Source organism: Poecilia mexicana, unplaced genomic scaffold, assembly GCF_051168715.1.
Source record: "Poecilia mexicana isolate PSO_F unplaced genomic scaffold, ASM5116871v1 scaffold_4, whole genome shotgun sequence".
NCBI lineage: Eukaryota > Metazoa > Chordata > Actinopteri > Cyprinodontiformes > Poeciliidae > Poecilia > Poecilia mexicana.
The window spans coordinates 1,973,122-1,999,307 of record NW_028263373.1 but is presented as its reverse complement, the minus strand read 5'-3'; the positions used below and the strand labels follow the sequence as shown (position 1 = coordinate 1,999,307).

Genomic DNA, 26,186 nt, shown 5'->3' with positions numbered 1-26,186 from the left:
ATGAGTCATTTCTCCCACAGCACCAAGTTAGCATGTTGGTTTTTGTTGCATTTACCCAGAATGCCCTGCGCTGCAGTCTACATCCTACTTTTGGAACGGTCTCCAGTTCATTTGACGTTCATGTATGTATTCAAACTGCACCGCAGTTCATTTCAACCGAACCGAGACCTGTAGGAAGACCAGAGTTCACACCTTCCCTAACGAACTGGACTTTCTACACAAACGGGCTAGAGTTGGATTAAAGCAGACAAAACCGGACTGGAGTGAAAATACACTAAATATTGACAAAATAAGCAACATTTTCAATTAAAAAAACATTTTTTGTTGCTAAATTATTGAATAAGCAGACACTTGACCTCAACAACAAAGATATTATTGCTTTTAATCTGTTCTTCAGGTTCTCCAACCATCAGATTAGTGTAAAGTTAATCTTTTCTGTGTTTCAGGAACACTCCTTAAGCAGGAAGTGGATTACAGCGCAGGGCATTCTGGGTAAATACAACCAAAACAAACGTGCTAGCCTAGCGCGTGAAATGGTTCGTTGACTTTTGCCAAAGACAAATGACGGCTAAACTCTGATGCTCCACCGCTTTTGTTTACTTTGGTGAAGAAGGAAGTTGCTCTCAGTGTCTTCTGAGGTTTTTGTTTCTTTTCTTTCAGTGGTTCATGGTGCAGCGCCCCCACAGGCGAGGAGGGGAACAGGTTAATCAAAGGGTTTGGTTCCTTTAATTCAGTGTAGTGTGAAAGGGAACCGCAGCAGCTGAAAATGTAACAAATGGTGCAGTTTTGGTCCCCAATCAGGTTATACCGGACTATCAGGTCTGAAAACACACTGACACTCAAAAGATGTAGAAACCAAATAAAGTGTGGCAATAATTGAAGAAAATAAATGGAAACATTCAAGAAACAGGATTGAACAATTTCTTTGTATCAATCATGGACAAAGAAATTACCAGAATATGGTAAATAAACAACATAGATTAATCGCAGGGAAAAGCACATAATGATTGTGATATTTTTCAGTTAATAACATCAAAGAGTAGATAATATTGAGATTATATCTGACTAAATAGATTTTATTTCTATCATAATTTCTACAAAGCCAAAATAAGAAGTATAAATAAAACTATATGTTTTATTTTCTTTTCAACAGGAAGCATTGATTTTATTGAAGTTACATATGTGTCTATGCTTCTGCTTTTAAGCTACTTCTGGGTTTTCCCCCATTATTCTTCCTACTATTATCCTTATTAGTATTATTAATATGTGATCGGTGAGATTTGAAGAGCAGAAGACCCGAAGAGCATGAAGAGGGCGGCATCATCTTCCTCCCCCTCCTGTGTGTGTGTGTGTGTGTGTGTGTGTGTGTGTGTGTGTGTGTGTGTGTGTGTGTGTGCGTGTGTGTGTGTGTGTGTGTGTGTGTGTGTGTGTGTGTGTGTGTGTGTGTGTGTACTCCCTCACTCCGCTGTTGGACTCTTCTTGCTCCGGACTCTGACTGAAGACAGAAAATATGAAATAAGATTTTAAACATCACAGGTTTTGCAGCAGCTCGGCGGTCGGAGTGTCGATGCGAAGCTTCTGCAGAAACTCGCCGGTTTTGTTTCCTCTTTTCTTGGGAAATAAAAAGGAAATCTGGGAGTCGCGCCATGGTCTGTGTGGAGGATCTGCTCAATCCAGGTCAGTTTTATTAAATAAGTCTCATTATAATGGAGCATAAAAAGTCTGGGAAATGTAAATGTGCGATGAAGTCGCATCAAGAGAGACGGAAAATATCTGGAAAATAAACTTTATATGGTGATTAAAGTCTGGATAAGAGAAATATACGGTGATGCTTTTATTTTTAGGTTTTGCAACTTGAATCTAAAACCTTTGATTTGGTTTTAGTGCATTATTAAATGCAGAACAAAGCCCGTAGACGCGGAGGCTGCAGTTATCAGAGTTTACACATGAAACCATTTTAGTGTTTTTGTCGCTGGATGGACTGAAATGTAAAAATTCATAGGAGGCTTTGAAAGTGAAATATCTTGTTTTAATCAATTTGATTTTTTTTTAATCGAGACTTTAAAATATCAAAAACAATAAACAGACATATGATATAAAATACGATCAGCTTTCTCTTTCTTTAACTATTTATTCATTAAAAAATGAGAAATAGTGATAAACTGGTGGATTATGATTATTGTTTTGCGTTTTAAAACTTTTAAAAAGATGTTTATGTTGCTTTCCTTGTCATAATGAGAACTTTAAAGGAAATGCGATGCGTTCCCTTTAAAGTTTGAACATTTTCAAGCTGTCGTCTAAAATGCCAAACTAAACAATGAAGTCACCATAAATTTAAACTGTTTGTTTGGGATGTTTTCACCGGTAACTGGACGGATTTCAACTTCCTAAATCTCCAGTGAGGTTTTTAATGAGCTTTAATTAACTCCACAGGACGCCGCGGCTGTTTGAGTGACGGATTTTTCTAAATTTTACATAAATTCACGCAGTTCTCCGGATTTCACTATTTTTCTAGAAATTATAAGTACTAACTGAATTGGGGCGCACATTAAAGTGTTATAAACTGGAATATCTGTAGCTGAATTTGATGTTTTTGTAATGACAGGGTCAGATTTGATCGGTTTAGTTATATTTCCATGTATAAGATGAATCTGTTCAATCTGAGATCGATTATTGATGCATTGATCGGCTCTCTCTGCAGGACCATGACCTCCTCCAGCAGCAGAAAACGCGCTGCTCCTTCTCAAGGCGACCAAATGACATGAAGGACTGAAGGTTTGAGGACACAGCACCCCCTGCTGGACTCCGGCTGCAGCTGCAGGCCATGGCCGAGTCCAGTTATTCCGACCTGATCGCCAAACATTACAACTACACCGGCAAGTTCCGCAAGTCGACCCAGCAGCAGGACTCGAGTCTGAAGGCAGACTCGGTGATCTTCATCATCGTCTGCTGCTTCATCATCATGGAGAACATCCTGGTCCTGACCACCATCTGGAGAACCAAGAAGTTCCACAAACCAATGTACTACTTCATCGGGAACCTGGCGTTGTCCGACCTGCTGGCCGGCGTCGTCTACACCGCCAACATCCTGCTGTCCGGCGCCAACACCTACAAGCTGACGCCGACACAGTGGTTCTTCAGGGAGGGCAGCATGTTCGTGGCGCTGGCGGCCTCCGTCTTCAGCCTGTTGGCCATCGCCATCGAGCGCCACCTCACCATGCTGAAAATGAAGCTGCACAACAACGGGAACACGTTCCGGGTCTTCCTGCTGATCAGCACCGTGTGGATGATCGCGGCGGTTCTGGGCGGACTGCCGGTGATGGGCTGGAACTGCATCCGGAGCTTGCCGCAGTGCTCCACCGTGCTGCCGTTGTACCATAAGACCTACATCCTGTTCTGCACCACCGTCTTCAGCATCATCCTCTTGGCCATTGTGGTTCTCTATGCCCGGATCTACGCACTGGTGCGCACCCGCAGCCGCAAACTAGTCTTTCGCAAAGTCACCAACGGCCGAGGCAGCGCCAGCGCCAACAACAAGAGCTCGGAGAAGTCGATGGCGCTCCTGAAGACCGTCATCATCGTCCTGAGCTGCTTCATCGCCTGCTGGGCGCCGCTGTTCGTCCTGCTGCTGCTGGATGTGGCGTGTGAGACCCTGACCTGCCCCATCCTCTACAAGGCCGAGTGGTTCCTGGCGCTCGCCGTCCTGAACTCCGCCATGAACCCGCTCATCTACACGCTGACCAGTAACGAGATGCGCCGGGCCTTCCTCAAGACGCTGCTCTGCTGCACCGCCTGGATCCGGCCCAAACCCAAGTTCACGGGGCCGATCATGGGCGCGGAGTTCAGCCGCAGCAAGTCCGATAACTCCTCACACCCCAACAAGGAGGAGGCGGAGTACTCACCCAAGGAGACGACGGTGGTGTCGTCCGGGAACCTCACCTCGTCGTCATAAACACAGAGACGTGGACGGGTCAGACTCGTGATTCTTCATGTCTTTTATTGGATCGGAAGTCTTTGGACTAATGGAGACTCTCCAAACTGATGAAACCCTGAAATCCACTCTGCATGTAGCTCTTAATGTCCATCCGGCGTAACTTCGGACTTCCAATGTGAACTGGTGCTGTTGATGAAACAAAACATTTTCCTGAAGAGAAGGCGACGGGATACTGGAAGCACTGGGAAGGTTTAGACCAGCTCTAGAAGGGAAACGGGTTTTTTCTTTAACCAGACTTTATTCTCACCTTTCTAGACCAACTAGAACTTGTAGCACTTAAATACACTACTGCCAATTATTTAAGAGATTAGTTCCTATAAAATGTCTCTCCTCATCCACTGCACTTAAAGAAACACCATAATCTGGATCCTGGGTGTGAAATCTATGACGGAGTATCAGGGCCAGGCTGGGGGAAAAAATTATGAGAATACAGTTAAAAAAAAAAAAAAACGAGAATAAATTAATATTACTGAAAAAAGTCATACAGCAAGTCAAAAGTACTAAAATAAACTCATTTCAAGAAAAAGTTTGTACGACATAAAGTCATATGAGAATACAGTCGTAACAATCCAAGAAAAAAAGACGTAATAATATGAGAATAAAGTCATAATAATACATAAAAAGTCATATTCTTACAAAAATAAAGCCACAATAATATGAGAATAAACTCATAATTACCAAAACTGTTATATTTGTAGACTGAAGTAATTTGATAGCTCCTACATGAAAAATAATTTTAAAAAGAGGAATATTAGACATAGGAAAAACTTAATCTTTTAACATCAGCATCAAAATAGCAAGACTTTGAAGAGATTAAATGATTAATTTGAAGAAACAACCACAGACCAGACGAGCTGCTGAAGCTTTGCTCTCATTAAATAACTTTTTCTAGTAATTTTATATTTATATATTTTTTTGTATTTTTGTGTCTTTATTCTGCTAATATTATGACTTTATTCTTGTAATAATAACAGTAATAATGAAAGTCACTTATTCTGGCCCTAATTCTCCATCACAAGTCTGGGATCTCTGGCTGTTTCCTGTTTGAATCACATAAATAGAGGAAATACATCCAAAATATCAACTTTGTAGCCATTTTACACCATTCAAGAACTAACGAGTACAAATAAGAAAAGACGTTGGTTAAAAATCTTAAAATATAAATAAAAAAACATTTGTTTTAAAATAAGATAGAAAGTTTTTAAAAATAATAATAAAAATTGAGGTTTGAATTAATAGTTATTTCTTATCTGTCTGGGTAAATTTTAATTTCACAATTTTTTTTATAAGTTATCACATTTTTTATCTATAAAAATAAAAACACATAGGGTGGAAATTATTAATTGATGTATTTTCTTTCTTTTAATGAAATCTATAAATTTAAGTTAATATATTAATTTAATAATGAAATTGTTCACATAATTGGACATTTTCACTATTTTTAAGGTTTTATTTCACCCAGAAAGCAGTTCTGATAGTTATGAAATTTAATTTCATACATTTTTGGTGATTAATATTAAGCTTATTATTGCGTTATTTGGCCCTGTTAGGTTTGTTCTTCAAATAAGCTCTGAAAGAATCACAAGGACACAAAAACTTGTCTTCCTGCAGAAAGGCGTGTCAGATGAGCCAACTCCAACGGGGGCTCAGCCCTTCAATATTTATTCACTTCTAACCATAGGCGTGTCGTCATGGTGGTAATTCAACAGCACAGGCAAGTGCAGGACAATGTCTTCCAAATATGCCAACTCTTTAAGAAAGCTGCGATTGACATTCACACAGGATGTCACGTATCTTTGTAGTCAGCTGCGAAAGCGTCTTGCACCTTGTCTGGAAACATTTTCAACAGGAAATCACAACTTGTGTAAGTATAGAAAACAGCAGAAACATCAGTAAATAAATGGTAAAAAGTATCAATTTCCTATCAGGCCCAGTTATGTTTTCCATTGGTAATAAAAACCCAAACAATAACTAGTAATTATAATGTGTTTTATTGTAGTAAAATAAACGGCTAAAGACAAAAAAAATGCAGTTTGTTGTAGATTTGAGTGGAAACCGTCTGCCTTAGAGATGCTTGTGATTTCATGTTACTGCATGTAATTTAGGACATTTTAAGACTTTTAAAAACTGATTTTTAACCTTTTTGGTTTGAAGATTCAGAAAATTACTTTTTTCTTTGTAGTTTCCATTTATTTAAAGCAGAAATAAAGAGTTTGTGGCATTACATTGTGAAGCTGGAAAATGATACAGATAAAACTCGATCTTAAATTATTGGCACAAAATATATGTAGAAAAGTTTTCTAAATTGTATTTTTGTTTTCTGAATTCCCAGTTTATTTACAGCATAACGACCCAAATTCATGTTTTCACCTGTTACATTCATGTAAAAACTGTTTGGTTTTTTTTGTAAAAATTGTAGAATCAGTTTGACTGAATGTGTTTTTTACGTGTTTGTTTTATTGCTGGTGAACTTAGATTAGATTTTATTAATTTATATGTGACACTAAAAACTTGAATAAATTCTTAGCGTTTATCCACAAACACCCATTATGAGCACAAAGGTCACCGAAACAAAGTGAGAAGAAAAGCAGAAAATTTATCTTAAAATGGAAAAATGATGCTCACGGTCTCAGGACCCTGAGCAGCTTTTTGGCACAAACAGGCTCCCGTAGAAGCTGCAACATTTTTCTGTCAGCAGTACAGATGTTCCTGCTGTTTGACTCCAGATGTTTGATTGATTATTAGAACTTAATAAAGGAAGGAATAGAAACACAGATTTCATGAACCAATGAAAAAATAAAGGTGATTCACCAGATCGTCCATCCATCCATCCATCCATCCATCCATCCATCTGGCATATGTTGTCCCAAGTTTTTCAGATTCCTTTACAATTTTCAGTCTGATCAGAATTCCTGACCAAATAGATGATAAGTTATATATAGATTTTTTGCCTGTTCTTCTGTTTCCTTTGTTTTAATCTGTAATTTTCAGGGCTGATTGTTAAAACTAGAACTGGTTTCTCTCCACGGGGGGCTTCCTTCAGTCCAGGATCGGCTTGGATCCAGTGTGCAGCCGAACATCTTTTATGAGCCAAACAGGATCAGAACACAGTGAGTGTGAGCTGCTGCCCCCATGTGGTCACATGTGGAAACTGCAGGAGAATATCTGTTATCTTGCTGTGGAAAATCTAAATCAGGAGCAAAAATTTGTGAAAAGTCTAAATAAAAACTGTTAATTAAAGATATTTCAAGAAAGTCAAGCTGCTTGGGGACAACAAACAGTTGACAGAAATGCAAACAAAAAAAAAATCACAGAGGTATCAGTGACAATGACTTTGGACTGGACCCTTTGCTAAATAGAGGAGGAGTTAATGTGTAATGCAGTGGTTCCCAAACTTTTTCTTCTGCGACCCCTCAGGGGTTTCCAAACATTTTCTGCGCCCCCCCTATGGATTACAAATGGCTGTCTAGTTGAAACGACGCGTGTGACGGGGGGGCGGGGGGAGGGGGCATCGACTTTTTTGGGGGCAAAATGAATGTACGTAGCTGAAAATAGACACCAACATCGTAGCCTACAAGGTACTTGTTAAGCTTGATATTAGCTAGTCATCTGTTAGCTAACATTAGCTAGTCATCTTTTAGCTAACATTAGCTAGTCATCTTTTAGCTAACATTACCTGCATCCAACAGCTTTACTCAACTCAGTCGGTTAGTTTGGAGGGAAAAGCTGTGAAAAGTTCTTTGCGTTTTGCTGGTTTGCTGCCGTGATTCTAACACACCTGTAGCTCCGCCCAGCAGCAGCAGGTCTCCTTCACAGGTGGAAACCCAGCGCGAGCGTCGTAGCGCTCATGTTGCGTTTAAAGGCGGCTCGGAAAAACAGGTTACAACATTTTAACAACGGATTAAACAGTTTTAACTGCTGATAAAAGTGACAGAGGACACAAATATGGGAAGTGTGGAAGCCTCTACTGTATCAAACTGACAGAGGAATAACAGAGAGTTGGCCATTCTAAGGTAAAAACCCAGCGCATACAGTGTTCATGTTTTGTTTTTTGTTTTTTTCATCCAGACGGCTTCCCGCGCCCCCCCTGCAATGACACGGCGGCCCACAGTTTGGGAACCTCTGATGTAATCAGAGCTGAACTCCAGCAGGATTTGGATGAGTTCGTCCCTCAGAAGTCCAAGGATGGATCTGGTTCTGTTCGTCACCTTGTCTCTCTGCTGTGAGTAAATATTTTCTTTGCTTTCCATCAGCAACACATCAACTCATAATGAGAGGAACTTTTAGCTGTTTTTTGATGATCTAACAATGTTAATAATTTCACTAATAAGTCAACAAGACATCACAGTTTCTGATATTAAATACATTAGAGAACTAAAATGAAGGATTTGCTTGAGTTTGAAATCAAAGTGACCTTCATTGAATCCAGTTTGCCTCTGATTTGTTGACAGATTGGACAGCAGACGGCAGGTATGTTTGGTCAGGTGAGTCACTTTTACTTTGAACAAAATAGTTCAATAAATGATAAAACCTGATTTAGGAGCTAAAACACTGGTGAAAAAGTCTAAAAGTTATTTATTCACACCTTGGCTCTTAATAACTTATGGGCTTTCTAGATGTAATTATCTATAAAAATGGGAACGCTCCATTGAAGTAAAAATATTCAAAGGGTTTTTTTTCATTAAAAAAAATCCAATTTCTTACATCAGGTATTGTGTAAATGAGGCATTTTATTTTGAAGGGTCAAGTAGCTTTGATGGTTGGACCAAAAGCAAAACCAAAGAAGAGAAGAATAATATGGTAATGTATGGTTAGAGCGGCACAACTTGGTCTGTTGACTGGGGATCAGAAAACATGAAGCATGAAGATGTTTGTTGTTGCTCTAGCATGGCACCAGGTTAGGCGTTTGGGTTTAACCCGCCTGCCCAGTGAAAGTCCAACTGGTGGTGGAAAATGCTCTCTTGAGTACAGTAGGCCATAAAATAGTGCACTGCACTGAACTGATCCAGATTGTATGGCACCAAGAGAAAACAAGGCAGTTGATGCCCTTTAAATACCTCTTCAGGGTCCAGTAACCCCAAAGGCACCCTGTCCTTTAGGTACCACATAGGCATCCTACATGGACCTTGAAGGGTGTGCAAACTATGACTCCACATGTGGAAATACTTCATTCAGAACATGCTAAGACCTTTAACCTGTGTGAGTATTCCTATGCCTCGTTTCCACTGAGCGGCGCAGCACGGGTTGGTGCTGTTCGATACACCACTTACCCTCTTTCCATTGTGTACAACTGACCCATTCCTGAACCCCTTCATTGGCAACGGTAGGTTAGGGTGGAGCCACTGGGGTCATGCAACACAGTCCATTCATTGGAAGATAGAAAAACATCACTGCTTGAGAAAAACATGACGATGTTTGTCTTTGCACTAGCACGATGCAATGTTAGGCATTTGGGCTTAACCCGCCTGCCCAGTGAAAATCCAACTGGTGGTGGAAACGCTCTCCTGAATACATCGGACAATAATGATCCGATTCTCACCAGTGAGGCATTTGATGCCCTTTAAGTAACCCTTCAGGTCCCAGAAAGAACCCAGTAGGCACTGTGTGTCTTCTAAGTTCCTTTTGAACATACTTTGTAGCTAACCTTGTCATGAAACTCCCCCTTCAGCCTTTTGTTATGGAATAGGCCAAAGGCTGTGGATTTTGTTAGACATTTGTTTGTTCAGTTTAATCATTATGGACATGAGTTTGATTGATAATTTTAATCAAACTAAATCCTTTAAAGGGTTCAGAGTTGATGTTAAACACATCTAAAGTCCTGAGAACTACACATTAAACTTCTGACTCAATAGAAAATTCAAGAACTTCATGTTAATCTTTGATAGATTACAGTAGCGATTTCATGTGATTTAAAGTAGCTTATGCCTCTACTCTGCAGACAAACCTAAGATCCTGGGGAGCAATGAAATCACCGACGGAGAAACGGTGGAAATCAGCTGCTTTGTTCCCATTGACTACACAGGCGGGCTCTGCCGTCTCTTCAGAGAAGACTCTAATCATCCCTTCAGTGTGATCGTAGCAATGAGTTATGTGTGTGTTTTCAATCTGACGTCGAAGGAGCTGCTGGGACACTACATGGTAGGCAGCACGTTCAGACTCAGGTGTGACTACAGGCTCCAGGAGTACACCTCCATCTCCAGCGATGACATGCCTGTGACTGTCTGGGGTGAGAGTTGATCAGCCTGTAAAGAGTCTAGAAAGTACCCCTGTCTATGAAAGTACATAAAAACACTCTACCGTACAGGTACCAGACCCAGTCCCAGTCTGTCCATCAGCCGTCGCTTTGTGTCACCTGATGACATCATCGAGGCCACCTGTACACCTCCGGTGTTCCCCGTCTCTTACTGCAGATTCTACACAGAGGAGTACTGGTTGAATGAGGCACCCTGCAGCAGTAACATAACCTTCGGAGAGCTCACCAGGTTTCAGAAGCCCACCCTTCTGCTTCCTCTCAACCTCACCTGCACCTACTACCCCAACAAACTTCTCTCCATCCGCTCTGAGTACAGCAACCACCAGCTGGTGTTTATAGTCGGTAAGTCTGCTGTTAGAGGAAGGAAATATGAGCAGCGAATCGTAAGGAACAGTTTGGGGCTCATTGTATATGCTAATTCCTCTCGGTGGTACAGTTGGGAGCTATTTTTCTGTTTCCATTGTTAAACTGGCACAAACAACCGACCCAAACGACACCATTCCTGTCCTCCCTTCAGTCATAGGTCCACAGGACAATTGTACGGTATGGGTAGCTTGAAGCTACTGCAATTACACAACACAGTCAGTGGACAGAAAGACATCACTGAGACATAGTAGTGTGTCACGTTTGTCATCAGATTAGCATGATGCCAAGTTAGTTGTTTGGTTTTCACTACTGAGTTCTACTTGTCCTTTGCATTATAAGTACCTGAAAAACAACAATCTGATTCCTGTAGATTATTGAATTTACATGAATTTCCGCAATCACAGAATCACAAAAAACTGGAGGGACTGGTTTCCCTTATTTACTCTATCAGTATTCTGTTGACACCCTGAAAAGCGTAGTTGTCCCATAAGTAAATCTCATACCATAGGTAACCTGTATGTACCCTGTAAGTTGCCTTAGTGGAGCGCCAAAGCACTCCCTAAATACCTCATACGTACCCTGCAAGTTCCCAAAAGATGCAGGCAATCACTTAAGTCCCCAGTAAGAACCTCATAGGTACCGGGTAAGTACACTATAAATACCATGTGCAGTACTTTTTAGGTACCATGTAAGATCTTCGCAAGTAAACTGAAAATACTCTCTAAGTATCTCATAAGGACCCCAAAAATACCCTTTTGTACCCTGTATAGAAAGTATACAGGTAGACTGTAAGGGTATGAACTATGCCCATTTCCTTCTATACTTAGTTTAGTTTTAGTTTCAAGCTGTTGTTTCCGCTCAAAGTTTAGTCATGTTTGGCCTTTGAACTTCAGGAAGCCCAAAATCAAAGCTACCTTTCTTGTCCTCCAGACAGTGATGGGGAAAAATAACAGTGCACATTTTTGGGAACTTTGTACAGTTTTTGTATTAATTTGTATTGAATAATCATGGGGGCAGGTTTCTTTGTGGTCAGATTCCTTTAAATCTGCTGTCTGAATGTGCTTAGATCCAAGAGAAGTGACCTCATCAGTCAACTGTTCGGTCTCGGTGAGTGAGGATCAGCTGGAGGCGTTTGGAGACCGGACATGGACGGCGTTTGGTGCTAATGGAACCACCGTCACCATTCAGATCACCAAGGGTGACCCGACCCTCAAAAACACCTGCAACTAGAGTCCAAACGCAACAAGACCTGATCCACAGAGAACCGCTCGGATAAAGAAACGATTATAATGAAACGTCAGAAAAAGAAAAAAATCTGGAAGATTCAAATCCAGTGAAAATAATCATCCGTCCATTTAACCACATAACCTAACAGCTAAGGTGGGCACATTTCCACTAATGTACTAATAACGGAGCTAATTTGTAATTTAGCACTTTTGAAACTTTGAAATCGTTTAGCACGCTTACCTTTTCCTAAATTAACTTTTCTACATAGAGCTTTAACTGCTAATTTGCTCGACTGTAAATTTTCAGTTGAATAAAGTTTGACTTCTGTGCTGAAGTTTTGGTTCTGAGTTCTTCAAGTAGTTAGACTTTTATGCTCATGCTCTTATTTTGAAGTGTTTGAAGGCCATTCATGCTGCCTACAAACCTCGGTCTGGTTGAAATGAACTCTGTTGCGGTTTGAATATGCGATCACCGAACTGACCGGATACCGCTCCAAAAGCAGGAAGTGGACTGCAGCGCAGGGCATTCTGGGTAAATACAACCAAAACAAACGCCCTAGCGGGAGAAATGACGCGTGTTTTTTTTTTTTTTTTAGCAAAGACAAAAGAGAAATTCTACAACCACTAAAATCTGACGCTATTCCATTTTTGCTAACATTTTAAGGAGCTGAAAATGTTAGAAATGTAATTTTTTCAGACTGCATCTACTGGACTAGCAGGTGGGAAAACATTGTAAAAATTGTTCACATTTTATTTGTATATGCTGACTAATGTAAATCTGCTGCTGTGGGTTTTTCCCATTCACTGTTTCACTTGAATTACACTTAAATAGTTCCTATTGTGCTCAGGATAAAGAAATGTTCTGTTTATTGAGGCAAACCTTCTCAATAAGCAGTTTTACCTCAAGGCACTGCATTTGGCCACATTCAGTTTCCACGGTTTCAATGATACTTTTCACATTTCGTCCCGTAAAGCAAAGCCTCTCTTTCAGGTCTTTTTTTTCTTGAAACTGCACTTTGATCAAAGTAAGTTGTTTTAAATGTACCATAAAGTTGGAGATGTGAGGATTCATCAAATGACTCAACTGCAAAAAGTCCCTGAAGCAAATCATTCATTTAATTCACATGAGCGCAGACAGGTTTGCCTTGTTTCTTTGGGGACCGCGTACTTCTGTTTACAATGTGATAGAAGAAAGGCTCAGGAATTTTCACGTTTTCTGAAAAATTTATGAGATTCATGTTAAATTTTTGTGTTGTTCATCTTTTGAAACTCAAAAATTCCAAGGTTTTTTTCTAGAAAATTTCTGAGATTAATATAAAAATTTCTAAGATTTTGGCAGACTTGTACCTCAGAACTCGATAGCCCTAATACGATATAGACTCTATAGCGTAGAGATTAAAGTCAGATTTTTTTTTTCAGTGGACTTCATCCTCTTCCGTATTCTCGTATCATATTTTATATATTATATTTATATTTATATTGACATTGTCTGAATAAAATAAACTTCAATGTAAAGGATCCCGTAACTTTAAACTAGCCCAAGGGCGCTTATCCTCCTAATTCCGGCCCTGAATGCATCTATAGCAACAAAACAAAACAAAAAAAAATATTTAAAAGTACTTTTGCAGTTTTTACGTTATAAAATCAGAACTTGTACCTAAAATTATTAATTCAACATTAGTACTTTCACTGGAATACTCTGCCAAACTCTTAAAGTACCATCATGACCTCTCCGCAGTCAGAGGCACGCTGGGAAATGTAGTTTCTTGAAACCGAACGATTCGGCGGAGATTAACCATATAACTACATTTCCCACAAGTCCTAGCGCGTTTTCTTCCTCCTCTCCTTCCTTCCTGCAGCCTCGGCCCTTCTCAGCTGAAAAAGGAAGATGAGAAGCCGCCGCTGCAGCCCCGAACAGAACCGACACTGAACCGAACCGGACCTCCAGTGGAATGTCGGCGGAGCGGCTGCTGTCGGAGCGCAGGCCGAGCCCAGCTGCCGAACCCCGGCCCTGAACGCGACGCGACCAGCCTGGAGCAGCGGGGCGGGTGGAGCTGCAGCCCCGCCGGGCCGGACCGAACCGAACCGAGCCGAGGAGAGTTCCTGTCATCCACCGTCCTGCCTGCCGGCGATGCAGAGAAACCTGCGGGACTAAAGAGTCGACCGCATCCTGAAACCAGAACCGAACTGAAGCCCGCTTCAGGTGAGACCCCTCCCTGCACACCTGGGCTCAAGCTGGCACCTGGATTCAGCCGAGAAAACCACTGGTTCTGGTTCGGTGTCATGTTGGAGCGAATCAAAGCGGCGCCGTCTTAGTAATGCAGCAACATTTCGTACCAGAAGTTTCCGTCCAGTCAAAATGAGGCTTTAGTGAATTAATTAAACTTTTCTCCTCCTGAGTGAAAAAAAGCGCAACAAACAACTACAGGAATTACTAAAAACACGAAAATCTACATTTATTTTTTAGGATTTAATGAAACTGCACACAAACATGAACATAAAAACAGATTAATATTTCGTTAAATGTTGATGATCTGAGGTGAAGTTGGATAAATTAGAGGAAGGGCTTTTTTCCTGATTGATCTGCTGTGAATCAACCCCAGAGTATGATGCTGCCACTGGTGCTACGGTTTCTAGGTCTGAAAAGTTTATATCCGTCTTCATTAGACCCGTAAGGATGTATTTATTGTATTAAAAATTAGTATTTTCAGACATGTACAGGGGCGCAACTACATATTATTCAGGTGGATGCGAAAACATAAATCGCCCCCCTCCAAAATGAAGGTACATCAGGGTGAAGGAGCGTAGAAAACATACGGTCGCTCTATCCGTATGAGCGATCGTATGTTTACGAAACATTTATAAATGATTGTTTTTCCTGATTATAGTGTAATGCAACTTGGCCTTAAAAACCAAAGTACCAAACCAGGACTTTTGTTAAAAGAACCAAATCCTTTGAGCGACCTGTTCCCCTCCTGGCCTGTGGGGGCGCCACTGAAAGAAATTACAAAAAACCTCGCAACTTCCTGTTTTGTGAAATGGAGCAGTATCAGATTTTAGTGTTTGGCTAAAGGCCACGAGTCATTTATCCTGCTAGCGCTAGGCTGGCATGTTTGTTCTGGTTGTGTTTACCCAGAATGCCCTTGTTGTTGCTTAAAACCAGGTTTTTGTTTGCTCTGGTTTAATCGGTATGATGTTTTCCTCTGTTCTCCACCAGGTGGCGGCATGGAGCGCTCCGGCAGCATCCAGCTGGACATCCCTGACTTCAGCAACTCTGTCCTGTCGCACCTGAACCAGCTGCGCGTCCAGGGCCGCCTCTGCGACATCGTGGTCAACGTCCAGGGCCAGAGCTTCCGCGCGCACAAGGTGGTCCTCGCCGCCAGTTCGCCGTACTTCCGCGACCACATGTCGCTGAGCCAGATGAGCACCGTGTCGCTGACGGTCATCCGCAACCCGTCCGTGTTCGAGCAGCTGCTGACCTTCTGCTACACGGGCCGCCTCTGCCTGCAGCTGGCTGACATCATCAGCTACCTGACCGCCGCCAGCTTCCTGCAGATGCAGCACATCATCGACCGCTGCACCCAGATCCTGGAGGGCATCCACCTGAAGATCAGCCTGGCCGACGTGGACGAGGCGACATGCGACGACGACGACGACGCGCCGCCGCGGGCGGCCCGGCCCGGCAGGACCATGGAGGCCATGGTGCGCGGTGGCGGTGGCCATCACTGCGGGCTGAAGCTGCTGGGCGCCAGAGGCGGGACGGAGGTGTGCGAGGTCATCAGCCCGGCAGAGGAGCCACTCAGCCCGCCGCCGACCGTGGAGCACAGCGGGCTGGCGGGACCTGGCGCCACCAGCAGCAGAACCAGCAAGGAGCCGATTCTCCGGATCAACCGGGCCGGCCAGTGGTACATGGAGACGGGCAGCGAGCCAGAGAGGACCGACAGCGCCGAGGAGGGCGGCGGCGGCGGCGGCGGAGCAGTCGGAGGCGTGGACCGCATCAGGATCAAAACGGAGCGCATGGAGGACTGGATCGGAGCCGGAGGGAACCAGGCGGAGGCGGCGGCCGCAGAGGAGGGCGGAGCCACGGTGATGATTGACACGTCGGGGCGCAGCACGCTGATGACGGCGCCGCTGGGCGGGCTGGGAACCCGCAGCGGACAGGCGTCCTCCAGCTTCAGCGAAACGGACCGGTGAGTCGGAACCACACCATAAATTAAGAAATTTACCGATAAATTGTCCCACGAGTTACTGCGATAAACATTGATGTTGTTGTTTTCATGTAATATAAAAATGACTTAGTAATACAAGTTTGCCTTCTCGTTGAAAATTATCCTTTTAAATGTAAAATATCCAAAATAAACACAATAGCAATGCTTGGCTATAACTTGTTCTTGAAGTTATTGCGATAAATGATAATGTCGCTGTTTTTTAGACCAACTTTAATTAATATAACAGGATAATAATGCAAAAACACTTTCTCATAGATTTATAAACTTTAATATTAGATATCAAAATAAACTTAACTAGGACTGTTATAATAACAAATTTTGCTGGACGATAAAATGTCTCTGAAGTTATCGCGATAAACGATAATATTGTTGTTTCAGTACAATAATACAAGTGTCAAAGACCCATTGACTGTTTTATTTTCTCCACAATGGAAATAAAAACGACTTGCAGCCGATAAATAAATAAAATGGTATCTGTAAACAAAGTCGTCTTTCAGAAAATATCATTCGGAATGAAAATAATCGAGGCAATTTTAATTTATCTTGCAATTAATTAATTGTTTATTGTGACAGACGTGAGAGAAACTAATTTTTTTCCTCATTATTAATACATTATTTTCCCAAAACAAGCTGCCAAGTCTTGGTCAAAAGTTACTTGTCAGTAAGTTTTTTCTTATTTTTAGGATATTTCCACTAGAAACTGGACATAAATACTTGTTGTGTATTTGTAGTGAAGGAACCGATTATTCTGGTGATTAATCTTCTAAAATAATTGCCACTCTGCAGATCTTTTATAGAAGAACCTAGAAAATACAAATAAACAAATAGTTAATTCCTTTTTTTAATAAGAAAATTAACATTTTAGATCTAATCCTACCAACTACAACAATCATATCATTTATCATGATGAATTACTCAAATAACAATGAATCAATTACTAAATTAGTTGACTTACATCAGTAATCGATTATTGGTGATTGTCCAGGTTCAGTCCCACCGGCAGCGTGGTCGTCCTCACCGAGCGCCAGAGAGCGAAGAGCGAGTCTCCGAGCCGAGCCGACGAACTGCGGCAGCCGAGCTCTCAGGTAAGAACATCAGGTGACATGAGGCGCTTTCCGACCAGAACCGACCCAGATCTACCGGAGTCTGAAAACCTGATTTATTAAAAATACCTTTTTTTGTTGAAACTGTCATCATCTGTGAAAAGATCAATCTCCTCTGTCTTCTAGAAACAGCCAATCAGAGCGAGGAGGCGGGACTTGGCGCTGTCAATCACTTCTTCTTATTCTCTGCTCGACTGCAGCAAGCATAGCCTGTCATGACTGCTAAGGATAGTTAGCATAGCCACTGATGACGGTGGATAAACAGTTTTCTTGTAGTGATTAGCACATTTAGCATCGAGTAAACGTGGTTGATTGGCAGCGCTAAGCCCCGCCATCTGGCTCTGATTTGCTGTTTTTGGTGCATTTCTTCAGACAGCAGCTCAGGGATTAAATCGATCTGTTCACAGATTGTCTGTCTCATAACATAATGTCATGACATGGTGATAGTTTTAATAAATATGTAAAACAATAATATATTCATTAAAAAAGTTTTACTACAGCTTTAAGCCAAAAAATAACAAAATCTCCTAAATAAACTTATTCAGGTTCCTAATGGTGCTTCTCAACATGTTTTGTCCAAAACATGTAAACGTTTCTTAAATGCAGAGTTGGTTAGTAACTAGTTACATTTACTTGAGTAATATGACTGCGTTATTTGTACTTTTACTTTAGTAATTATATTATAAAGTATTTCTACTTTTACTTGACTAAAACTTCTGGATTTTCTGCCCTAAATCAACCAGAATCAGACTCGAACTTGCAGGTTCTGTTAGTTTTTTAGTGACAGAAACTGATTTGGAAAAACTTAATTTACCTGAATTTATTTTTTTGCTTATATGAATTATTGTCATTTTGATCCTTAAAATACCAAAAAATCCTCCTAACTTTATATTTTGGTTTGCCAATGATGTAATTTTTAAATAGTAAATGATTGATGGTTTGATCCCTTACTCAGTATTTGAATAAACTTTTTACCAAATACTTTCTCACTCTTGAGTATTTTCTTGTATGGATACGTTTTACTTTTAGTTGAATGGAAGCATGTTGCTGCTCTTGCTGTGTTTAATCTTTTGGGTTTTCTGCTCTCCTCTGGTTAAATGTAAATTATCTCGTTTAGTTTATTTTCACTCCTGATCCTGTTTTTGTTGGTATTGCATCTGGTTTGTCTGTGTCCATCAGGGCGAGGAGCACGCGGCGTTCGACATGGGCGGCTACGAGGATTACCTGAGGGAGCAGGTGGGCGATCGCTGGTTCCGCTACAACCCGCGGCTCACCTGCATCTACTGCTGCAAGTCCTTCAACCAGAAGGGCAGCCTGGACCGCCACATGCGGCTGCACATGGGCATCACGCCGTTCGTCTGCCGCATCTGCGGGAAGAAGTACACCCGCAAGGACCAGCTGGAGTACCACATCCGCAAGCACACCGGCAACAAGCCCTTCCACTGCCACGTCTGCGGGAAGAGCTTCCCCTTCCAGGCCATCCTCAACCAACACTTCCGCAAGAACCACCCGGGCTGCGCGCCGCAGGAGGCCCACAGCGCCTCGCCCGAGACCACCACCGCCTCCGTCCCGTCCCGCGGCGGCGGCCCGAGCGACGAGGCCTCGCCCAGCCAGGAGGAACCCGAGGCCGGCGGCGGGAGCAACAGCGGCCATTACGCAGACGGCCCTCAGACCTCGGTTTCCACCACGGGGCCCGACTGACCCGGGCGGAGACGAGGCGAACGCCGCGCCGGTCCCGTCTGAAGTCAACGCACACCTCAGAGTCCGAAATGAGATTCTTACCGCTTTAAACCGCATCTACCTTCACTAACCAGACAGAACAGATTAAGCTAAAGATGAAGAATCGCCACACACTCCTACAACCTCACACACACACAACGCTCAGCGGCGTTCCGCCGTCGACTTTATGTTGCAGGTTTCTACTTTTTGGATTTCCGGGTTCACAACGCAGCATCACGACTAGCGGTGCACCGATTACCGATTCCGGCCGGTTCCGATTTTTATGTCTGAATTTTGCTAAATATCGCTGAGTTAGCAACAGTGGGTCAAACCTCTCTTACTCTGGAGCAGAAGAGGACAGACGTTGATTTTTAGACCTTTTCTTGAGGAAATCGGGCCAATTTATCGGTGCACCTCTAATCCCAACTGTCCGGGGGAGAAGGAGGGCTTTGCCAAGATACTCAGTGCCAGTTTTACGGTTCAAATCCTTTTTATTTGCCTTGAGACAATCCGGAGCAGTCAGGTTAATAATAATAATAATCATTGCGCTCTAAGTGCCACAGCGATGACTGTTTCGTTGGGAGAGTTACATCTCAGCGCCACTGGAGTTTCAGACTTCGTCACATTTCATTTTTTACACTACAAACAAAAAACTGCAGCTCTAACTTTTCCGTCATCAGTTTCAAGACATTTTGCTCCGTTTACAGCTTTATTCATTTATTTTTGTTGCTTACAGGATGGTGGCTTCAAATATATCAGTTTAGATTATTTTGACTTTCATATTTACTGTTTAAATCTTCATAATCGATAATCAATATCTGTGATAAAAAGAAATCGTTCAGCTTTACCAATGCTGAATTTGTTGGTTTAAAATGCTAAATCAGTCACAAAGTACGACAGAAAAACTAGGGATGCTCGACATTAGCATCAACATCGGTATCGGCCGATGTTAGCTGTTTTACTGAAAAGTAAAACTGAGACGATACAAACAGACGATGTTTATTTCCATCTTGTTGCCGTTTTTTTCTGGAGGGAGTTAGCCATGCTAACAAAAAGCTAGTTAAGCTAAACCTAATGCGCTATAATATCTTTAGAAGATATATTTTGTTTATATCTTGTAATGTCCATCTTGTTTTGTTTCTTTATGTATGTTGCTAAAACTTATTGAGGGAAAACGGAGAGAACGTGAGGGCAGGAAGTGAAACAGTTGCGTAATCTGCCTTCATCCACTTCAAAATAAAAGCATGAATCTAAATGTCGAACTATTCAAAAATAAAAATTAAAAGTTTACAAAACAACCAATAAAATTGGTGCTTCAAAATGAATCCAGAAATGTTAATTTAGGCGAAGCTAAGTGGGATAAACGACTAAAAGTTATCTAAAAAGCTAAGCTAAAAAGTAGCTCGGCTCTTAGTGAGTTAGCGGATGTTAGCATTTGAGAAAATATATAATATCGGTAAATATCAGTTATCGGCTGTAGCAGCAATACTAATATCAGATATCAATATCAACCAAAATTTACAAACAAAAACATCAAGTTTCTCTTCTGAAAGATATTTTATTTTAAAATTACAATAGCTATTGTTTATAATTATCCTTAAAGAATAATTGTACTAAATAAATAATAGTAGCTGTAATTCAAATTAAATGTGCAAAAAATCCGTCTAACAGAAAGAAAACACGGGAATAAAAGACGTCTGTGGAGAAAACCAGAGTTAGGCTAAACAATGTTATGTAGAGAATAATTTTTGTTTTTAGGTTTTTCCTTTTAGGTCTTTATTAATTGGTAGCTGAGCAGAAAGCAGAGCAGAGGGATCCGAACCCTGGACTGTCGGCTACCGATCCACATGATTTTTACGATTTCTGCCTTTTTAAATGTGATATTTGAAGCCATCATCCGCAGAGAAACTCCAGTCTCGCTGGTTTATTAGTTCAATTGGCTGTGAAATATTTAACCGGATCATGTTGATGTTTGCTAACTGTGGCGGTGAAACCTTCCAAGTTTCTCATAGATTCAGCCTGAACCACCTGGCAGCGGGACAAACTAGCGAACAAACTCCCAGTAGGACAGAAACAGTCTCAGATAAGCTACACAGCTCGATAATTACCTCTCATCACTACGCAATACAGCTGCTGCTCACTCAGCACCACCGGGGGGCGCTCTGGTCCGCTCAGATCCCCGTCAGTCTTCTCAGATCGGTTCTATAAACAGGTCTTGGTTTCTCTGTCATCACTGTACACATCTGTGCTTTTGACAATGAAGCTTATTATTTAAAGGAGGAAATGATCAGAAGTCTGTCGGTTAATGACACATTAAATCTTCTGCACTCCACCTGAAATATAACTGACTGTATAACATTAATTTCACCATAACAATTAAAACTCCTCTCAACACCTTGTTTAATTATACAGCTTACTGTTATAAATCAACAAACTATTTATTATGCTTAAATTGGCCATATATTACATTTAAAATAGTTTTCTAAATCAATCCATTTTACAAAAATACAACTTATCTGGGCCTAGAAAAGAAAAATAATCAAATTTCAAAGACTTTAATGAACCCAGTTTAGTCCTAAAAATCCAGTTGGATTAAAAAAATCTAATTTTTATCACAAGCTGTCTCAATAAATGTAATTAAATGCAATTAATGAGTATTAAACCGAGCTTAATTTGGTCAGTTAAACTGTAGAATGACTTCAATCCAACATTATTCTGTTTCCTGGCTAGCATTTTTAGAATGAGCTAGTGGAATAAACATATCTAAAAAATAACTTAAAATCATTTTTTAGGAATTATTTACGATATTAATTTGAATGTTTCAAGGTTGAGACTACATTTCATATTTTGCTGGTTCAAAGAGTGTCTTTGTTTCTGTGAGCTTCTGTTGCTAATTTCGCTAACATAGTTAGCCAATGCTAATATAATTAGCTGATGCTATTTTTGCCTTCAAAATTTAACTCTTTCTGGATGTTTCACTTGCAACCAAGAAAAATAAAATGTATCGGAAACAAAGAAAATAAGCAAAGCAAAACAAAAAGTTTAAGAGTAGAGCAAAGAAACTGAAAGGATTCTTTAGCTAGCTGCTAGCTTGTTACGTCAGCTAGCTAGTACCTTGAAAAACAATGGAAAACGATTCCATTGTTAACCATTTATCACCCCAATCTTAAATAGACTTGAGACATAATATAAGTCGACGTTTGGAAGCAGGATTATTGTTTTCAGGTGAATCTCCGCTAACCTGAGTGATTTTTGAACATATGCTAATTAGATGTGGTTTTATCCAGAGTGCATTAGATGTACTGCGTCATTAACGGCTGAAGATTTGGGATTAAAACAAATAAACGGAGCTATACCCTGTCAGACCAGATGGATGTAAAAACCCGGTCGTTTTAAACCTCCAGACATTGCATGTCAGAGCAACTGGCAACCAAAGGACAGCGGCCATTTTGGTCCTCCGAAACACCCAAACTTCCGCACTTAACGCCAACTAAGAGTCGTGGTAGAAAAAGTTTTTTAAAAACAGAACAATAACAAATCTACAGATATTATCAGACAGATGTATTTAAACTACTTAGATGTTTGTTTTTTTTTGCTTATAAATGTAAATGAGTTTAATCGAGGCGTGTGGGAGGTAGCACATGGATCCGCTGTTACTGTTTTCTACAGGACTGTGAATCTGATTCTCAGTGGACAGTAAAAAACGTTTTTTTATGCAAGTGAAGCCAGCGGCTCCGTCCTCACACTGAGCGACTCGAGATTTTCCTCTCGGATCTCACAACCAGAGCCGCCACCATGCTCACATTCAGGCCTAACCAGGATCTATCAGGTATAAAGACTTTCTTCTTTAGTCTCTCAAATGGACGTTTTCTGTTGTTTTTTTCCCTTTGTAGCAGAGCATTAACGGTTAAACCTCAGTGCAGTTTGCACACTGCAGAAATAAAATATTCATGTACACGCTAGCAGCAGGTAAAAATATATAAAATAGTAATTTTGTGAGGGACAACTGGATTACAGAAAATAAAAAACAGGGCTGGGCAATATGAGAAAATATACTAAAACCACAAGACCTCTGTAGGTGTACTGCAGCCACATTTAATACAGACTTGAATGGAAATGTAGTGATTCCAACAGATTTCGACTTTGTGTTACAAGTGAAGACAGTTTATTGTGTAATATTGTTAGCATTACAATTTCATAATTTTCACCTTAAAGTGACCATTTGGAGCTGCGTGTGTCATTTTTATACATTAAATCCAACATTTCATTGATCTTTATAATGTGCATCAAAAAAGTGCTTTTAATCTCTGTAAAAAAGCACAATCTGGCTAACTGCTTCTCAGTTTTTATTTTTACTTTCTACCAAGCGTCATAAAAAACAAACATGAATCTAATCTGGTCACATTAGGATGAGACTTCATGTTCAGAAGCCACCAAAATGCTAATAACTAGCTAATACTATTGTCCAAAATTAGACTTAAGCAAAGTGAAATTTACCTAAATTTTATTTCAATGGTGTTTTTGTTCCTTTGTAAAAACTGAAAATACAGCAACAATTAGCATTACCTAACACTTTGAAACTGTAAACTATTTAGGTAACTATGCAAATCTAAAACCTTCAGATTTTTAATCTACCAAAGTTGGAGAAAAGATTTTAGTTGAAATCCAGTTCAGGCTACAATATTTTTGCATATTTGTGTTGTTTTTTTCCCTTTTCTTTAAACAAAGTGTGAGTTCAAAATGTAAAACAATATTGACTAAGTATTTGTCTGAACCAGTCCAAACTGTTTAATTTGCTGTGGTCAAAATGCTAACAATTTTAAGTCAAAATGTTTAACTAGTTTCTGTTAAACTGTAGGCTAATCACTGTTGGGAAATGTAGTTCTTTAAAGGAAAAAAAACATGAAAATGTGCCAGAACAGTCAAGCTAGGTGCCAACTGTAATTCAGTTTGATTTATTTGACAAAAATAAATTTTAACTCTTGATACTTTGAAACGACTTCAAACCAATCAGTGAACCAGTCTAATTTGTAATTAGTGGAAAAACCTTTCTAGATATTTGTTCAAGGCTAAGCAGAATAAAGTAATAAGCATTAACTTACAGCATTAAAATGTTAATGCTAATTTGTTTTTAGCCTACTTAAGTTTAAGACTTTTATAGTCCTTTTGTAGAAAATGTACAGTTTAAATATTATTACCTGGCTTTAAACAAATAAATGACAGAGCAGCTCTGAACCGGTCTGAACCGGTTCCGACTGGCTCAGTCTATCAAAATAGCCTGGTTGCTGATTTTCATGTTGTATTCTTAAATCTCATTATTTAAAACTTTAAACTGCAACACAAATGGATTATTAAATTATACATACAAAATTAAAAATGTACAAATATTTATGAATCATAACAAGTACAGAGTTATTAAAACAATGAAAAGGAAAGAATAAAATAACGCTACGGTAAGTTCAAGCCTTTCTTTGTTAAATTTAAGGTTTTATTTTTTTGTAATTTTTTTAATCTTTCAATTAAAAACTTCCCATGTTATAAGTATTGTTCATATAATAATATAATATTCCTGTAACCGAATACCTCACTTAATTGTCTAAATGGTTGTTTGAGATGCTAATCCATTGTTAGCTTCTAGCGAGCTAAAGCTAATGGATGTGAAGATTTTAAATTTAGAGAAATGTTCTATATTTATTTAAAGCTTTATTAGTTGTTGGTTTCCTGTAAAATGAAGTTGTATTAATTGTGGCTCAGACATCTTGTGTTTTTTAAATATATTTTAAAAATACCGTACATAAAAAGTAAATGTTGCCCAGCTAGCAACACAAAGACGTTAACCCAGTTTGTCCTCCTGAAACTTCAGGAACAAACATTTAAGTTTAGGATGTGTTTTTGCATAAAGTCTTGATTTATTTCAAAGGTGCAGTTTTTAAAAATGCCACGATAAGCCTTTTAATTTTTCCTCTAGTTGTTTTTGGTTTGGCTGAAGTCTCTTCATTTATCATCACGTTGTTTTTAGCCAGTTAGTCGGAAACGAACCAGATTGGTTCTGGTTCTGTTAAAGGAATCCAGAGGGAAAAGTCGGATCTGCGTTTTCGTTTTTTTGCTGTGAACTTTTTCTTTCTCTTCTGTTTTCATTTTTATTATTTCCCAACAAAATAAACCCCAAACAAACGACTGCTAAATTTTAACGAGTCATTGCGAAGTGACGATCTTCCTGCCTCCGAACTTCGTAAAATCCGACATTTCCCTCTTAGTTATTCCGCCTTATTTTATTTTACTCACTAAATATTTTCATGTTCAAACTGTGAAAAACAGCCAAACCTCATCACCTACATCATCACCTGGGCTCCATTTTGTTTGTTTTTGGTAACTCTGCTTTTCTACAACATGCCAAACTTTGTTTTCTTGTTTCTTTAGCTTAAGTCTGAACCTACTTGCTTTTTAATATTTTTTACTGTGTGAATTTAATGTTTAGTATAAAGAATATACAGTAACTTTGACCACAATATGCCTAATTATAAATCAAATCATTTAAACATAATCACTTAATGAGATTACTCCTTACGGTTGATTCCTCAAAGTATATCCTAATATATTGAAGCAGAAAATGAAATTTAGTGAATGAACTTTTAATATTGTACTTTTTGTTTTTTAAGGAGGTACCTGACGAGCTCTTAATAGATGAACCTGAAAGGTTTTATGTGAAGCTCTTATGTTGCATGTGTCTGTTGCTAAATCATGTTGGAAACAGGGGTGGGAGGGGGGTTGTATGTGAAGGCCAAAGGTCGATTAGTTCAAGTAAAAAAATAAAATGTGAAGAAGCTTCTTTCACGATGACCACTAGATCACTCACAGGTTGTTTCTCCTCCAGAGGAAATAAAGCACTTTAAGTGTAAACCTGCAGTGACTCCTCTTCCTTTCTTCATATTTTAGCTGTTGGCATGTTTAACGGTCTTCAAACTGTTGAACAGCTGCCTTAAGTCAGAGGCCTACTCAGAGTCACTGGAAGACTGACTGCTACTGGAGATCCTTCCTGACCACAGCATCACCACTTACATCGACTCGTTGAAGATTCTTGGATGAAACGAGTTGCAGCGGGTTAAATAAAGCAAACAAATCACTAATTAAACCAGAATAGACGTTGTGAAGATTCAGGAATAAAGAAAGATTACGAGAAAAATACGTTAGAGAATAAAGTCAGACTTAAGAGAGTGAAGTGGTAAAATTAACAGAACAGAAAACAGTACAAGAATAAAGTAATACAAGAATAGTCATAAAAATATGAGAATAAAG

At 40.0% G+C, this 26,186-nt stretch overlaps 3 protein-coding genes across 4 annotated transcripts; all 3 read left to right on the top strand.

Moving 5' to 3' along the window:
• Positions 1-1,278: 1,278 nt before the first annotated feature.
• s1pr1 (sphingosine-1-phosphate receptor 1) lies at positions 1,279-6,810 on the top strand. Its single transcript, XM_014995164.2, has 2 exons — positions 1,279-1,677; positions 2,702-6,810. Exon 2 carries the CDS (start codon positions 2,825-2,827, stop codon positions 3,950-3,952), a length of 1,128 nt encoding a protein of 375 aa, XP_014850650.2. The 5' UTR covers positions 1,279-1,677; positions 2,702-2,824; the 3' UTR covers positions 3,953-6,810.
• An 851-nt stretch (positions 6,811-7,661) lies between these two features.
• On the top strand, positions 7,662-12,174 carry LOC106922602 (uncharacterized). 2 transcript variants are annotated; one of them, XM_088004754.1, is made up of 6 exons: positions 7,662-7,873; positions 8,063-8,216; positions 8,446-8,478; positions 9,933-10,220; positions 10,299-10,589; positions 11,680-12,174. In XM_088004754.1, the coding sequence occupies exons 2-6, from the start codon at positions 8,153-8,155 to the stop codon at positions 11,841-11,843; spliced, it is 840 nt and encodes a 279-aa protein (XP_087860880.1). In that variant the 5' UTR covers positions 7,662-7,873; positions 8,063-8,152; the 3' UTR covers positions 11,844-12,174. The 2 variants fall into 2 exon arrangements, with proteins under 2 accessions (XP_087860880.1, XP_014850651.2); XM_014995165.2 differs by lacking the exon at positions 7,662-7,873 and having other exon boundaries at positions 7,899-8,216.
• Positions 12,175-12,914: 740 nt separating this feature from the next.
• Positions 12,915-25,790, top strand: zbtb37 (zinc finger and BTB domain containing 37). Its single transcript, XM_014995166.2, has 4 exons — positions 12,915-14,042; positions 15,057-16,029; positions 17,054-17,153; positions 18,351-25,790. Exons 2-4 carry the CDS (start codon positions 15,065-15,067, stop codon positions 18,870-18,872), a joined length of 1,587 nt encoding a protein of 528 aa, XP_014850652.2. The 5' UTR covers positions 12,915-14,042; positions 15,057-15,064; the 3' UTR covers positions 18,873-25,790.
• Positions 25,791-26,186: the final 396 nt, after the last annotated feature.

Coding starts and splice junctions, on each gene's coding strand:
- zbtb37 (XM_014995166.2), top strand. CDS start 15,065: ATGGAGCGCTCCGGCAGCATCCAGCTGGACATCCCTGACTTCAGCAAC. Junction 16,030..17,053: donor AGCTTCAGCGAAACGGACCG/GTGAGTCGGAAC, acceptor GTGATTGTCCAG/GTTCAGTCCCACCGGCAGCG. Junction 17,154..18,350: donor TGCGGCAGCCGAGCTCTCAG/GTAAGAACATCA, acceptor TGTGTCCATCAG/GGCGAGGAGCACGCGGCGTT.
- s1pr1 (XM_014995164.2), top strand. CDS start 2,825: ATGGCCGAGTCCAGTTATTCCGACCTGATCGCCAAACATTACAACTAC.
- LOC106922602 (XM_088004754.1), top strand. CDS start 8,153: ATGAGTTCGTCCCTCAGAAGTCCAAGGATGGATCTGGTTCTGTTCGTC. Junction 8,217..8,445: donor CGTCACCTTGTCTCTCTGCT/GTGAGTAAATAT, acceptor ATTTGTTGACAG/ATTGGACAGCAGACGGCAGG. Junction 8,479..9,932: donor CGGCAGGTATGTTTGGTCAG/GTGAGTCACTTT, acceptor TCTACTCTGCAG/ACAAACCTAAGATCCTGGGG.